This window comes from Mauremys reevesii, linkage group 6 (assembly GCF_016161935.1).
Source record: "Mauremys reevesii isolate NIE-2019 linkage group 6, ASM1616193v1, whole genome shotgun sequence".
Lineage (NCBI taxonomy): Eukaryota > Metazoa > Chordata > Testudines > Geoemydidae > Mauremys > Mauremys reevesii.
In genome coordinates, this window is record NC_052628.1 from 76,481,836 (window position 1) to 76,499,303 (window position 17,468).

The following is a 17,468-nucleotide window of genomic DNA, read 5'->3' on the forward strand; positions in this document are numbered from 1 at the left end:
ACCAGCAAATCAGGCAATGCAAAAGTTTGAATCCTCTTCCAACAACCCTTACATCCTCTACATTATCTTCAGCTCCCCTACTCACCCTGAAAAGCAAATTACTGATTCACATCAGCTGCTGCTAATTAAGAGCATAAATAGAACTATAGGTAGCATAGAATGAACAGGATTACCATCATGCTCAACTGAAATCTTTAATGGGGGGTGGAGGGGAATTCCTTGAAGCATGGCAACTGCTCTTAAAGCAAAGGAACATATGAAGGCCTTGATCCTACAAATCCAGGTGTGATGCAGAGTAGGGAATGCAAGGTGGGTTGCACTGTCAAGTCTGAGTGAACACATAGGTGCAAGTGTGGTTAAACACTAGGCAGAGTCCTCTAAAATGACTGAAAATAAGTCTCAAGAGCTTTTGCTGCTGAGTTCTTACTGTGATAAAAATGGATTGGGTATAGGGCATGGGCATGTCAGAGAACACCTAAGTGTGATGCTCATCAAGTTAATGAGAAAATTAGCAGCACACTTTTCTCTCTAGTCTTACACCTGCTTCTGTGCAGGAGTGACAAAGCAGCTGAGCATTAGTGCTCCCATTAATGCTGCACTCTCCTCCCTGTCCTTGAGCTTATTATACGTGTAACGCTCTACACATGTCCTGTACAAAATCAAGCTTTAAGGGCCAGATTTTCAAAAGAGCTCAGCTCCCCAGCAGGAACCTATATAAATGGCCAGAGTGGATGGGGAGCTAAGCAAACAAATATAAAACTAAGAGTAAGCATATGTATGAAATATATATTCTCTCAAGTTCACTATATCAGAGGAAATATAGTTCTATGAAGAAACCCCCCCTAAACCTGGTAACAGAAGTTGTAAGCCAGCTTGTTATCCCTCATCAACAGTCCACATCCTCCAAGGCAAGTCAGTACCCCTAATGTACCATACTGGAATAATTTTAAGGACAACTTCTCTTGCCCGAGTCCATTGACTTGCCCAGCACAGGTTTATTTTGTTGTTTCCCAGACTTGTCAGGTGGAATTTTCCTCTTAATTAAGTCCCCACCTCCACTCCCAAACAGGATGTTGCTTCTAATTCTCTCTCTCTCTCTCTCTCTTTGGATATTACATTTTTAAATGTATTCAATGTTTTGAGCTGCTATAACAACATTCTGACTGTCTTACTTCCAAAACGAATGTGAGTTTCCTAGGAGAAATGTACAGAAAGTGCAAATGTAATGGCTATAGCAATAAAACAGTAGAGCCCTGCAAAAAGCACTATAAGCTCACAAGTTTGACAGTGGCTGAAAAACTAGGACAATTTAAAACTATTGGAGCACATCGCTTTGGACAATCTCTAGAGAGCCACAGGCATCCATGCTGAGATTTTCTAAAAATTGAAATAAAATCATTAATTTTAAATTATTTTACCTGGTACCTGCCAGAAACCTGATTTCAATTTTTAACTAAATGCATTTTTCACTCTAAGCCAAAAATCCAAAAAGGCAAATCAGCTGGTTTCTACAAAATGCTCAGTTTAAAAAATAATTTTCCTTCTTAGAAAATAGTCAAAATGTTGCTCTTCATACTTCAGCCACCAGAACTGCACTAACTCCACTAAAACCATATAAACTCCAGAATCTATTCAAAGTGCATAGTTCTTTGGCTGCCAGTTTCCCCATCTGCGTCCACTGGTCCTGTACCATTTCCAAACAGGGAACTTGCAAGCAGCAGTGTGAAGCTCACAGCTGTTGGACGGAGGTGAAGAGGGTGTCACGAAAAAGTTTCAGACTTTTAATTTAAACATGTACTTAATCACAAATCACCTAAGTCCATTACTGTAGTTTGCCAAGCCTTTGCCAATAAACGTCCATTTAAATTGCAAGGCAAAAGTCTTATTTAATCCTATATAAGAGTTTGGGGCCTATGAATGCAGGTTTTATAGCTTCTCAGTTATGTAAAATGCAGGTTCTCTAATGGAAAAAATGTTCCTTTTCTATCCATTGAAAAATATTCTCATTTCTACTGGAACAACTTCAGATCTTGCATCCAACTCCTGATACTATCTCTGTTTTTAATACAGCACCCATTACAATAGTATCCAAGCACTGAGGCATATGTATGCAATCAGGACCAAAAGTTGCTTAAAAGACATTAGCTTATTGCAAGGATACAAAAGCTACAGAGACCCTTGTGTCGGGAAACTCCCCTCGCAGTGTTTGGAATTGTTGCAGTGAGTCTCCACAACTCACCATGATGAGATAGGAAATGGGGCCTATACTTGTATGGTAGAGTTCTAAAGAGTTTTTATATTTATTTATTTAGGTATTAGTCCTATATAAACTCCACATCAAATGGAGCACATTGAAAGCTCTGTGCACCCTCGATGGACATTTAAAAACAATAATAATACAGGAGATATAATGTAAAAATTAACCAAAGCAGAGATACTACTTCCTCATACCCAGTCTCCTACATCATTAGATCACATCTTTCACTTGAGCAGCACAGACTAAAACCACCACCAAGCAAATCCCACCTTCAACTGCCTCTTCTCAGCCCTTCATCAACATCCTGAGAACAGATGGGCTTCACAGCATGCCAAGAATGTCAACATATGCAGACTATTTCAGACCTTGGGGGACAGAGCATTCCAAAGGAAAGGGTCCTTTAAAGAGAATGCTTCGCAAGCAGACCTTATCCTTTACAATGGGGAGAATCAAGATCAAAGGCTTTTTCTGATCATAACTGTGGCAATATGGCCTGGAGAGAGAGGCAGTCTCTCAGGTAGGCAGGTCTCAAGACATTTAGGACTTTATGGGTCAAATCATTACCTTACACTCCACCTGGAAACAGACAGCCAGGCAGTGCAGATTACTGAGCACTGATAACACATTCTGCCACAAGCAGAATGATGCTTTCTGAACCAGCTAGAATTTCCAGATAATATTCCAGAAGGTCCAGATGGCCTAAAACAGTGTGGCTCTGTGTGTGTCACATTGCATATGAGGCAAGGACAGATCAGGTCCACTGCTCTTCCCCTAATCCAGAAGTATATGCTATGGCCTTTCTGCAAGGGTGTGCCATGCCCTACTTCTAGACTGGAGATGAAAATTACATGCCCCATCACTTTTGCAATTCTAGGGGACAAAGTCCTATTCCATAGGATTTGCTAACAGGTTCAAGATTTGGCCATTAGAAAACTATAAAATATAATGTTACCACTGACTCATTGATCAGGAAAATCACATTACCATAATAGCTGCATTATGTATTAAACTTAGTATTTCTTTCTGAGCCACAAGGAAGAACAATGTGCTGCTTTCTCTGTAATAACTATGCTTGAACCTGAGTCCCTTAGCCCCCATGAGCCACATGTGTGACATGCTTTGCTCATCACTGCAACTAATTCAAGAATGAAGGGGTTAATAGAAGCAATGAATAATACAACTTCAACTGGTTAATTTTTTTTAAAGCACATTTACAGTTTTTGATACTTAAAGATCTTCTTTTCTGTGTCAGATTGTCAGTTTCTTCTGTTGACTAAATGCTGAAATCTAAAAACTTGATCTAACACTGCAGTAAAGACAAGCCATTTCCTTTCAGATAAGCCTAGCTCGATATGCTTCAAAATAACACTTGAGCAGCACAGAGTGTTTGGATTAGCAGCATAGAGCCTCTGCATCCCAACTGCATTACTAGCATGAGCATCAGCAGTACTCAAGCTTCAACACATACCCTATGACAGGCCAGCTAGCTCAAGTTTAAAACTCTCTTCATCTGAGCGATTTTTGTGTATGCAAGGGAGTCTGGGTAGAGGCAACACTCGAGCTAGACCTTGAGCTAACACTGCAATGAAGACAAGTCCTAAACTGGATGTCTATCTTTAGCACTTCTTATATAGACTTCCCTAAGCTGGGGCAAGTGTTGAGTATTAAACAGACATAAGTTAAAGTATATACAGGAACGTTAAAAAAATACCTTTCAAGGAACAATGCATTCCAGAAACTGTAGGATTATTTTAAACTGTACAAAGAACATGAGAAGTCAGTCATAGAGCTAAGGAACAGTGAGAGGTGACCATGCTCTTACCTAAACACACTCGACCTGTTCCATCGAGTGTCAGGCCTTCTGGACACTCACAGTGAAATGATCCTCTGCTGTTAACACAACGTCCATTGGGACAAACACCCGGGAAAACATCACACTCATTTACATCTAAATGTGAAATGAAGCACAAAAAGAAGTTGAAGTTCTTAATTTATTAAGTATCAGAGGGGTAGCCGTGTTAGTCTGGTTTTGTAGAAGCAGCAAAGAATCCTGTGGCACCTTATAGACTAACAGACGTCTGTTAGTCTATAAGGTGCCACAGGATTCTTTGCTGCTTAATTTATTAAGGTAGCTACAGCCTTATTGAGGATTTAAAGTTATGTCAGGGCAATCAAACTATTTTCAGTTATACAATATTAGGATCTGAAGACTGTTCTTTCTTACACCTGGCTGCCAACTACTTCCTAGTGGCTGTTCCAACATCTATGAATCACCATGGTATAAACACACCCCAGCCACATTTCCTTTTTTGTGGAATGGTCTCTTGCACTGGAAGTGAGGGTGGATAAAGCAACAGAGATTCCACTTATTTAGGGGGAAACCCAAGGGTGCTCAAGTTTCCATCTGCTCTGTACCATCAGAACAAAGATTTCCTTGATTTCCTTTAGCTCCTCAAATACCTTAGGGTAGGGCAACATTTTCCAACAGTCACCATTGCCTGTGATGACAACCACCAAATGTCAATTTGATTATCTTCTCCAACAACAAGGATATAATGTAATGAATCCTCTTTATCCAGTTTAAAAAAACAAAAGGTGTGCTACTCCTGAGTCAGAAAGAATTACTTCACCTTCACAGGTAACTCCCTTAACTCTGGCAAATCCTCTTGGGCAAGCTGCATCTGGAAATAAAAAAAAGAACAATTATTTTCAGAATTATACGACTTTAATAGTTAATCATAATCAGAAATTTTGTGACCTTTCCCCCCTCAAATTTATACTAATGGCCTAACAAGCGGAACAGTGACATATTCTTAGTATTAAGGGTCCATTTCAAAAGCAAGAGCAGAAATGCCCTGATGTTGTCTCAGTAGCGGATGGCATGACTAGCTCAATGACGCAAGGGCATATAAATAAATTCTGTCTCTTTCCCATTCGTCCAATTCCTTAGAGCAACTGCTGTTATCCTTCCTTTCTCACACATCGGGAGCTCAGAATATTCCTGCTTTCAATCTCCAGTCCCAGAGGATATTAAGCTCTGTGATGTAGAAATTAAGGTATCTTGCAAGCAGCAATTGTAGAGAAACAAGGTGGGTGAGCTGTAGAGCCCTGTAAGGTGGAAAGGTCCGAGAGCTTAGGCTGCAGCCTGACCTTGAACATCTACACTGCAATGAAGCAGCCCCTTAGCTTGAGCCCTGTGAGCCTGAGTCAGCTAGCATGAGCCAGTTGCAGGTGTCTACCTGCAGTCTAGACATATCCAGAGTCTCACAGCTAAATACAAGGTGGAACAGATTGTTTAGCATAAGTCGTTAACACATATTTCAAGGAACCATTCAAAGTGAAGTAGTCCATGAACACTCTTCCAATCATAAGGGGGAAAGGTCGGGGGGCAGGGAAGGCAACTGGCGGAGGGATGTTAATGAGTTACAGATTATTGTAATAAACCATAAATCCAGTGTCTCTAGTCACTCCATAATTTTTAGTGTCTAGCAAAGTTAAAAGCTGAAGCTCCCAGGTTCGTTTTTTGAAAGTGCTGTGCAGGTATCCTTTGAGGATACAGACTGAGAGGTCAGCTATATAGTGATCGCTTTGTGAAAAGTGTGCACCCACAGCTGATACGGTGTTTTTGTCTTATTTTCCTGTGTGACTTTATTCAACAGTGCAATGGTTGTCTGGTTTCACCCACACAGTTGTTATTGGGGCATTTTGTGCACTGAATGAGGTACAATAAATGTTGTGATAGGCATGTGTAGTACCCATCGATCTTGAGAGGTGTGTCAAGGGAGGTGTTGATCATTGTAGCAGTGGAGATGTGTCTACCAGTTTTGCATTTGTTGTTCTGTCAGGGTCTGGTACTGCTTTGAGTTGGTGTGTCCTGGTCTGTGGGGAGGTTGTTTTTGATGATGAGCTTGGAAAGTTTGGGGGTTATTTCAAGGCCAAAAGAGGGGGTTCATGAAAGATTTATTTCAGGATGGGGTCCCCATTAAGTATGGGTTGTAGTTGTTTGTACTACATATGGGTTCCAGTGTGGGGTAGTGAGTGACAGCTAGGATGCGTGGTCAGGGAGGGTTTTATTTCTGTATTGAAGCAGGTTCCCTCAGGGTATTTGGGTTGCCTGCTCCATGATGCAATCTACTTCTCTGGTGGAGTGTCCTTGGTGAAGGCGCTTTGGAGTGTGTTAAGGCGTATATCCCTGACTTTCTCCTCGGAGCATATTCTGTGGTATCTGAGTTCCTGGCTTTAGATAAACAGATATTGTGGTGTGTATGGGGTGGTTACTGGATCTATGAAGTTAGGTGTGATGATCTGTGGGTTTCTTGTATGTAGTTGTCTGTAGGGTTCCATTGTTGAAGATGATTGTTGTGTCCAAGAAGTTTATGCTACTGTGGAAGTGTTCTAGAGAGAGTTGAATGAACGGGTGGTGGCTGTTTAAGTTGTGGTAGAAATCTCTGAGGAAGTTTAGGTTGTCTGTCCAGAGGATGAAAATATCATTGACACATCTCAAGGATATCAGTAGTTTCATGGTGCATTTGTCCAAAAATTCTTCCTCAAGGTGGCACATGAAGAGGTTGGCATATTGAGGAGCCATCCGAGTACCCATGGTTTAGCCAAAAGTGTTTTTTTTTTTTAATGTAAAATTTTTCTGGGTGAGGATGAGTTTGGCAATGTGTGTGCAGTGGCTATCTGAGAATTGTCCATTGTCGTGTAAATATTTGAGGCAGCCAGCGATGCCATCATTGTGAGGGATGTTGGTGCAGGGAGGGAGGTGACATTCATGGTGGCAAGGATGGTGTTCTGAGGGAGGTTGTTAATGTTGTGCAGTTTGTGGAGAAAGTCAGTTGTGTCTTGGAGGAAACTGGCCCTTTGTCTGTTGAGTGGTTTTAAGATGGTTTCTGGGTCCCAATATTCCTTCCATAAGAGTGCTGTGCCGAGATATGGTGTGTCTCCCAGGATTCCTCAAACACCATGACTGCATTAACAAGGCTAATGGACTACTCTCTGACACCACTTACTATACAGAATTCAGAGATGATCCCACATCACAATTTAACCAGGAATTTAAGGATATCATCAAATCCTTCCCCGAACAACTCCAAAAGAAACTCTACAAACTCATCTACAAACTCATCCCCCAAGAACCCACCCCAAGAACCTTATACATGGGAGGGAACCAAGGCAAAAACCACTCATTCTCAAATGAACTCTCACAGGAAAATGCTAAAAGGCAAAAAACACCATTTCAGCCATGGGTGAACACTTCACAAAGTGAAATCAGAGACTGAATAGAGACACTTGATTTATGGCTTATTATAACAATCTATAACCCACTAACAACCACCCCCCCACACACAGCAGCCTCCCTCCTCCCCATGACTGGAGGGGTATTAGCAGGCCACTTCACCTTGAATGGTTAACTACTTATGTAAACAATATGTTCCACCTTGTATTTAACTCTGAATTAGTTTCCCAGATCTGAAGAGCTCCGTGTAAGCTCAAAAGTGTCTCTCTCTGGTCCAAAAAGGATATTACCTTACATACCTCATCTCTCTAATATCCTGGGACCAAGATGGCTAAAACAACCCTGCATAAAGCAGCAATAGTGTCAGTACAAAGGTTGCTTGTTTTGAAATACCTGCGTCTTTGGACTTTTCCGAAAGCATACAGTTTTTTCCCTAGATATTTTTCTTCTTTGCTACCCTTACCCTTGCCCACACACACAGACATGCTATGGGGAGAATGAAAACTCATCCCTTTAGAAATCAATTAAAAATGTAATTTACAGGTGGACTTCATGGTTTACAAAGGGTACACACAGTGAAGGTTAAAAGTTACACTAACCAACTGTTCTCATTTTATTATTCTTCTACTGAAAAATACTCTGATGAGAAAGATGATTCAAGTGAGACACAATTATTTTACCCAGTGATACATCTATCCTTCCCCCTGAAAGCTGGAAGATATTACAGCCTAGAACCATACCTAATTCACATCGCTCGCAAGGGCTGCCCCAAGCAGCTCCTAAAGTAGCGCAACATTCTGATTTCAGTGTAGCACCATTAATGTTTACTTCACAGCGACTGTCTTGGATGTTCAGCCAGCATGTTCCTTTCAGACTATCTGCAGTGGATTAGAAAAGAATGGGAGCTGTCAACCAAAAAAAAGAGTTTATTTTCAAATCTGTTTAAGGTAAAGAACATTTATCAAAAAGGAAGAGTTATTCAATTTCTTCTACTTTTCTCTGAACTAAGCTGTATTTTTATTTACCTCTACACCCTCAGAAATACATATATTTATGAATATAGTGGATGCTATATACTCCAATATATATCTTTAATATATCTATGGTTAGAGCATGTTAACTTATGTCATAAGATTATTTTTCTTAGCACAAATATGATTTAAATATTCAAAAGAGTAGGCATAAATAAAATGTTATAGACCAGATTCTGATGTCTCCTATATCCATGTAAAATCAAAGTAAATCCTGCCCTACTGAAGTCAATGGGGATTTTGCCATTAACTTCAACAGGACCAGGATTTCATCCACTGTTTGTTGTGTTCCCAGAAAGTTGTGCAGTATTGTTAGAGCTGCCAATGATGCCTAGATACCCCAGAGGGGGAAGATGGAGTCAGGGTCCTTCACCCTGTCATGCCTATTAATAGCTGGAGGCCTTGCCCTTTAAAAGGCGTAGAAGAGATTGCCTCAGAGTCATTTTGTGTAGATTTGGTTTTAGTAGCAATATCAGAAGCATTCTGCATCCCTTTGTCCACTGTAGGCAAAACTCCTTCAGCAAATACTGTTCTGGTGGTATATCTGAGAAACTGCTATAGTCAAAATGATTTAAACTATACAGCTAGCACGTGATTTTCCTCATATCGGCTACATCTGGATCTTCCAGCCAAAACCTGCTAGGCTTATCTTATTTCAGCCTATGAGTTAATTTCCTTTATTTTACACAATCTCTCTTGCAGAGACAAAATTTACAAAGGGTAGTCACTGTGACTTTTCCTCTGGTGAGAAAGTTATTTATTACCCAGCATCAAAGCATTCTTTCTGCCACTCGCATCTCTTTGATTTTAACTTGAAATAAAAACAAGTATCCATGCTACAGGCAGATGGCAGCCTACTGCTTTGTGTACTACGGTTGAATGGGGTCAGAATTTCACAAACCATAACTCAGAAGCGCATAGAAAGTTACTTCGAAGAGAACAAATGACAGCATTCCTATTGTGTATATATTTCCCAAAATGGCAATGTAGCATTTATACTGCCAGCCAAGTACACCATCTTAAAAAAATCTACTCTCCTTTCTCAGTAGGTGATTGACTATAACTCCATTAAAAGAATTGTCCTCCCTGGATACATTCATTTGGGAATACTATTAATGTGAAAGTAAAATGAACCAGTGGCTAAAAGCAGCTTTTTAAAACACAGTGTTTATGATAGCTGCAGAACTGCCATCCTTTAGAGACCAAAGTCCTCTCTCCACAAAACAGATAAACCAGACCCATCCATTCTAGGGTGATAGTGAAATTCAGCAATAGTGCTACAGTCTGGCCTACACTGGGAGTGGTGCACTAAAACAGTAAAATTTGCTTTGGTACAATATTGTTAGCATTATTCCAACACAACTGTTGAATACTTTCACTTAAATGCCATGTGGTGTGTTACAATTACATTTTAAATAACTTCTATCATCATTAGTAAGGTTAAAATTTTCTCATGGTTATTTTTAGCAAACGTCATGGATAGGTCGTGGGCAATCAACAAAAATTCACAGAAGCCAGTGACCTGTCTGACTTTTACTAAATATAATCAGGAGGCCGGGGTCCTGACAGGTGGGACAACTGAAGCCTGAGCCCTGAGTGGGGGCATGAGAGCCCAAGCCCTGGTGCAGGAGGCAGGGGGGTCCAGCACCCGCCGCTGTGGCAATTGACAGCCCCAGGGCCTCTGCTACAGCCCTGGGGCTCAGAGATCTGAGGTCCCCACTGCCTGTGGCAGCTGATGACTCTGGGTGCCCCGACACCTGTAGTGGCTGGGAGCTCTGGCCCCTGGGCTGACAGCTCCAGCCCCGTCACCCTGGGAGGAAAATATCACAGAGGGCTCTGAAAGTCACAGAATCCATGACTTCTGTAACATCATCTTATCCGTAACCATTTGGGAAAGAAAAGAAGAAAAAAAACCTCAGATCACTCATGTCATATAAGGACTGATTCTGATCTCTGCTATCAGCTTAAATCAGGGGTAGCACCGGAGTAAAATTGGTTTGAGATCAGTATCATGCTGACATATCTGTATTTGTCTACTTATTTTAGTCTCATTAGATCCTCTTTTTCACATTACTGTCATATCAGAGAAGCATTTCTGCTATACATTAGCTTATCAGCACACACTCCTCTCCATTTGTAGCATTATAGTGTCAAAGCTGACAGGGCACACAGCAAAGAACAGTGGGGCAAGAGAGTATTGGTACATTCAGGACCCAGGTCTTTCATTGTAGGGATGAGGTCAGGGAAAAAAGTTGTTTCATTCGCCTATTAGTTTTTCAAACTGCATATATTTAGGTTTGGCAGAATTTGATTTGTATACCTTTTTTAAAATTTTTTGACAGATAATATTGATTTTTAAGCATTTTTTCAGTTTTTGTTAATTTCCATATTTGCAGGAAATTTCACATGTGTGCGGGTCAGACAATTATTTAAATTCAGATGCTAAGATTAAAAAAGCTAAAGTGTTACAATGATTAATACACAAATTGTCAACAGCAGATGTCAAAAATATACAAAATATATTAAAATCAAACTCCAATAAATTTTCAGACAGCAGTTTTTTTATTTTGCCTGTCTGTAAATTTCAATCATCATCAATGGAAATATTTTTTCAGTGGTTTGAGTGTGTACAGTGAAATTGATGTTTACAGACATTTACTGAAAAAAATCCAATCCTTTCAAGCCTACTTATATTTGACAAGAGCGTTTATCAAGTTGTTGTTGTTGGTTTTTTTTCAGAATAAAAGAGCTATGTCCGTTAATCCTTACATAGGAATAACCAAGGTCAAATTGCCTTTCTTGCAACACCACTGAAGCCAATGGCAATTTTGCCTGGCTAAAAATTATAGGATTAGGCCCTAATTTTGTAAATCCGTATTTGTCAATTTTGCTTTGCCTCCAAACCACTTTTGCTCCTACATAAATACTCTGATCATTACATAAGTGCTCTAAATCCTGATACAGACAGAACCCAGATCAAAGTCAGTGGAAGTTTTACCTGTTTGAGGACTTCATGATTGGGTCCATTATGCTCACTTTCAAATTAAGTTATTAATGTATTGAATGTATGTATATATTGTTTAAACCATATCTGGCTACTCCTTCCAATGTTTGTCTGTTTTCATTTTCCAAATAATGTCTTTCGTTCACTTTAGGGCTAGTTTCTGCCACAGTTACTGAAGCTAAGTAGACTTCACTATCCAAATAATACTAAACAAATCAACAGGACTACTTATGTAGTAAGGTCCAAATCAATATAAGTATTTGTCCTTAATTATTTCTCATCAGTGTTGCATCTGGAAACATGAAAAAGCTTAAAAAATAATCAGCCAAAATGCATGGATGAGTGTAGTGAGGTTCACATGAAGGAAAGAACACAACCTCTTAGCTAACCACAGATGCAGCCTCCCACCCCCCGCAAAAATAAAAATGCATAAGTCACTTCTGCTACCTGGGAATCTAAGTAGTCCAGGGTCCAAAAATAACCTTAGATTGCAAACCTTTTTGGTAAGAGATAGACACACCAACCCATCAGATGAACAATCAAACTCTTCTCAAGTTCTTAAGTTCCTTCTCCCTGCTAACCAGTATCATCTCTGTCTTTTCTGGACTGAGTATCTGACAAATCCTTCTCATCCAGATTCCTATCTCAGCAAGGCACTGGAAAGGCAAGGAAACTGCAATATCAGGATCAAACAAATTGGAGATTTAGAGCTTTGTGTCATTCTAACACCACTGGGACTCCAGCCCAATTCCTCTCACAAGATCCCCTACTGGCCTCAAATAAATATTGCACATGTGAGGTGACAAAATGGAAGCTTGTGGGCACATAAGGTGGATGAGGGTTGGCCAAACACCATGCTTTCAGACCTTTCAGAAAGGTAGGAACAGAGCCATTGGTGAATGTCCCCAAAGCCAGATTCTGCAGCTGTGCGTATGATACCTTGTGGTCAACCATCTCAAAGGGTGCTCCTAGATCTAACAAAATCAATGAAACTTGACTTTTTTTCCATTGCCTGGAGATCATCAATCAAGGATATTAATATGATACATATTTTATCCCCAAACCACAGCAATACCTGTTACTGGATAGACAACGATCCAGGAAGAGTGTTCCAGATGAATCCAGAACTGTCTTGACATGTCCTACTTAACATCCTTCCCCAAAAAAGGAAGGTGTGAGGCAGTGCAGTAATTGGGGAGGCCAACAACATTTAATTATGGCTGTATAAGCAACAGACTAACCACCCTTTGGTTAAACTGACATCTAGCCCACTTGGAGAGAAGCAATAACAGTATCTGTTAATAAACCTCCCCATTGGTTCTCACTAATCATAAAATGCACAGACCCATAGCAGCCTGTACCTGTGTAGGTGAAATAGTATCAATGAAATTGTTACGTTTGTATCCTCTGCTCCAATGGAAACAGGCAAACTGGTCTGGATTTGATCAATGTTATTCAGAAAGCAAGTCCAAAATGCCTCACAGTCAGAAATGCTAGTCTACTACCAAGTACAAATCACCAGGACTCTCTGTTTATTTCTCAGTTTCTTTAATCAATGTGATCAATTCCCTTTGTGTTAATAACAATAAAAAAAAACCCAAACCAAACAAACATCATCTATACACTCACCAATGCAAATCAATCCAGTAGAATCCAGTTTACTGCCAGGTGAACACTCACAATTGAAAGAACCAAGATTGTTCCTGCAGGCGCCGTTGACACATGGGTTGATTTCACATTCATTTATATCTATAATCCAGAAGGGAAAGGTACCGTTAGGACAGCCATGCATTTCTGGAAAATATTATGCTGTATAAATGAAGCCATGAACCACAATATGCCAGAATGTCTGGTAAATTTGGCTTTTTTATTTTTTATTTTTTTTTTTAGATGAGGTACAGAGTATGCTGGGGCAAGCATTGTGTATGTGTATGCATGTGTAAAGGAGTATTTGCATATTTTGTAAGTGTTAATTAAATGACGCTTTCTTAGAAAGGCCAGAAACTCCCAAGAATTTGGACTAAAATATTTTCCAGAATAATTTATAATTGTCCTGTGAGAAATCAAAATCCTTTTTCCATGGAAAGCAATGCATTCCCAGCCACAATACGCTGTGCACAAACAAAGGCCTTATTGTTTCTGTCATCTAGGCTCCATGAGGCTTTGGAAGAATTAAGAAAACCTTGTCAGAAACAAAGTATTACAATGCTGGCTGCAATTCCATAGTCCTGAAAAGTGCTCAAGAAAGAAGACTAAAACTGTAATACTCTAAATAGTATTCCACTCCAGCTACTCTCCTTCTCACTTTCACCCACATGGTTTTTTTTTTAAACCCATCCACATGTAAAAATAAGACTCCTGCTGTCAGCATTAGCCTTTTAAAAAAATTAAATTAATTTTTAAATTAAAAAAAAATCAGCAAACTCTTCCTAACCACCACCAATTATGTCTTTTTGCAGTTCACCAATTTTGTTTTAGTTTTGGATCCCAAATCAAATCAGACATCCTAATCCTAACAGATAGTTCCTGTCATGGGTGAGGAATGAAAAGTTTGGGTGCATGCTTATGTTCTCAGATAGTGACATACAAATAATGCCAAGCCCATAAACCTAAAACAGCCTGACACAAATTAATTAAAAATTAAATAAAGGACCTAGATAAGTATTGGAAACAGGAAATATATCAAGGGAAAACAAACTATTCCACTTATTTTATGAAGTAGTACAAAAGGTTCCATTTTCTATTTGGTGTAGCATGCCATATTGTCTTCATTTCTCTATATGTTTATCTCTTTATGGGCTTTTGAGGTCATAAGAACAACAATGAATTTAAACTATTCACTGAATCAACTGTGTTATTAAAATGATGGAGCACATCTAGAAATCTGAAACCTTTAGGAAACCGCTTTCTCTCTCCATCCCCCCAAAACATACTGTACTGAGGGACAAAACCCACTCTCTTTAATTAATAGGACTGTTCAACTAAATAAAGTGATCAGGACTTGGCTCTTGATATGAATTGTTTTTGAATAGTGACAATGTTTTATGCTAGTATACAGAGCAGCTGCTTTTGAGAATAAATTCAATATTCTTTTTCCCATATGACTAGCAGGAACAAGGAATTTGGTGGAGGCAGATCACAGAGTGATGCTGGAGATATCTTAAATATTCACCACCTGCTAAATGATTCTCAAGATAGAACTAACTTTGGAGAACCTACATGTAATGTACTTCTGCAAACCTTGTTTTCAACGGCTATACATTCTTTAAAACTGAGAAAACAAACAGGGAGATGAGTTTCTGAACTATGGTAGGACATGAAGCTTCTCCCTTTCCAAGGACTACCAGGAGAAACAGAGCAGTCTTCTTTTTCACTATTAATATAGTATATTACATATGCATATATGTATATTACACACACAAATACAATAGAAGATATTAAGGTTGCACAGACAAGCACTCTAAAAGTTAGGAAATGCCAGAATTAAGGTTTTCTGTGCAACGTTAATTTGGCTCCCTTGCTTATACTGGTTGTGCATACTGACCTCTGTGCTACAATCTTTAATTATATGATCACATACTATTTTGTTCCCCAGGAAACCTGCCTCATTCAGTGCACCAGGATGGATAGCACTCACTTGATGAACAGCTATTCAATATTTTGTTTTATCCTTGATGTGCAGGTGTGTAGCCCTGCATCTTATTTACTGCACACTATTCAAACCCTGCTCTGAACAGTGAATTATTAATTTCCTCATGGGTTTTTTTATGGTGTTCACCACTCGAGTATCTCAATGCTTCAACAAATATTAATGAATTTACTTTCACAACACCCTCGTGACATAAAGGATGGTGTTATTACCTTCCTTTTATAGCTGGAAAACTGAGGCACAGAGGGCATGTCTACATTGCACACTAAACCTGGACTCTGACTCAGGTCTGAACCCAAGTCCTTTTTTTGTCCACTCACAAATCAGTGTGACAAATCAGTGCAAGCACTCAGGACACTAGGACCCTGCTAGGGGGTGGGTTCAGATCCAGAGTTCTACTGAGACTTGGGTCCAAGTCCTCTCATTTTGCAGTATGCATACAGGTCAAGCCACAGCCCCAAGTTAAGTCTGCATAGTGTAGTACGGACATGTTAGCATGACTGTAAGTAGCATGACTGTAAGACTGAGGGTCCAGCAACTATAAACTCAGGTTTACAATGCAGTGTGAATGCTCAAGTGTGGGCTTGGAAACACTGAGTCCACAAGCCCAGGTCCCACAGACTCAGGTTTACAATGAAGTGTAGATGTGCTCAGACATATGAAGCTAAAATTTCTAATTATTCTAGGTGCTCAATTTGAGATGCCTGCTGCCTGATTTTTCTGAGTAGTTAGCATTATAGAGCACTTTATATGTTCACAGCACATCTCCCACTGATGTCAGCTGCAAGTGTTCAGAACTTCTGCAAACCAGATTAATGGTCTGAAGACAGGCACCCAAGGAACACGCAATTAGTGGCCATCCATGAAGTTTGGTTTAAGTGACTTGCTTAGCATCACACAAGAACTCTGTGTCAGAGGCAGGGATAGAATCCAATTCTTCAGGGAAACATTCAGCTTCCTTAACAATAAGACGCCCCCCTTCCTCTTCCTGCAATAGCCTTTCACATTCATTACACACTTTCCAACTTCTGCAACAAATGAAGCAGGGCTCCTATAGACAACAGTCTCATTCTCTATTCAACCTGATTCATCCCTAGAGTAGGTCCATACTGTGCACGGAAAGAGGCAGAGATCTTGTTGAAAAAAAAGTATGCAACCTATATGTAATATGCAACTGTATCATAAGGCATGTGCACCACACCGGGATGAATTAAGGTTGCACAGGAATCTTAATTCTAGTATTTCCTAGCCTTTGAGTGCTTAATTTTGCAACCTTAATAATGTTCTTTTAACATATTTTTTGTGTGCAACTTCCTAGGTTTTTAAAAAAGTAAATTGAAAAAACAAATTCCTTCATCCGTAGTAATATTGACACCCACACAGAACATCAGCAAAACTGGAACTTTTAGATCAGGGGTGAGCAAACTTTTTGGCCCGAGGACCACATATGGGTGGGGAAATTGTATGCAGGGCCATGATGTAGGGCTGGGGCATGGGTTTGGGGTGCAGGAGGGACTGCAGGGTGTGGCAGGGGGCTCAGGGCAGGGGGTTGGAGTGCAGGAGGGGGTGAGGAGTGCGGCAGGGGGCTCAGGGCAGGGGGTTGGAGTGCAGGAGGGGTGAGGCGTGCGGCAGGAGGCTCAGGGCAGGGGGTTGGAGTGCAGGAGGGGGCTCAGGACAGGGGGTTGGAGTGCAGGAGTGGTGTGGCAGGAGGCTCAAGGCAGGGGGTTAGGGGGCTCAAGGCAGGGGATTGGGGTGCAGGCTCCGGCCTGGTGCTGCTTACCTCAAGTGGCACCGGGGTGGCAGCGGTGCGCACCAGGGCTAAGGCAGGCTCTCCCTGCCTGCCCTGGCCCTGCCCTGTTCCCAGAAGTGGCCAGCATGTCCAGCAGTGGCTCCTGGGGAGGTGTGGGGGAGAGAGAGGTACACAGCAGATGGCTCCGCCACGTGCTGCCCTTGCCTGTGGGTACCACCCCCGAAGCTCCCATTGGCTGCAGTTCCCTGTTCCCAGCCATCAGGAGCTGCGGGGGGCAGTGCCTGTAGGCGAGGGCAGTGCCCGGAGCCCTCTCGCCTCCCACCCCACCCCCAGGGGCCATAGGGACGTGGTGCCGGCTGCTTCCGGGAGTGGCGTGGGGTCAGGGCAGGCAGGTAGCCTCCCTTAGCCCCACTGCGCCACGGGGCTGGCAATCCTGCAAGCCAGATTGAAAGCCCTGTTTGCCCTCCCCTGCTTTAAATCCAGCACACAAACCTCTGCCACTTGAACTAGAGAAGTAACTGATGGCAGCAGTAGGTTA

The 17,468-nt window shown here is 41.0% G+C and overlaps 1 protein-coding gene across 2 annotated transcripts in view; it reads right to left on the bottom strand.

Annotated features, from left to right (window-relative positions):
• FBN2 (fibrillin 2) overlaps positions 1 to 17,468 on the bottom strand; it is a 245,391-nt gene that overhangs the window by 96,795 nt on the left and 131,128 nt on the right. For both annotated transcript variants that reach the window (XM_039544388.1, XM_039544389.1), the window contains exons 20-23: positions 13,161 to 13,280; positions 8,237 to 8,374; positions 4,888 to 4,938; positions 4,080 to 4,205 (exon numbers count right to left, since the gene is read on the bottom strand). In XM_039544388.1, the coding sequence (XP_039400322.1) occupies positions 4,080 to 4,205; positions 4,888 to 4,938; positions 8,237 to 8,374; positions 13,161 to 13,280 (435 nt within the window). The remainder of the gene's footprint in view (positions 1 to 4,079; positions 4,206 to 4,887; positions 4,939 to 8,236; positions 8,375 to 13,160; positions 13,281 to 17,468) is intronic.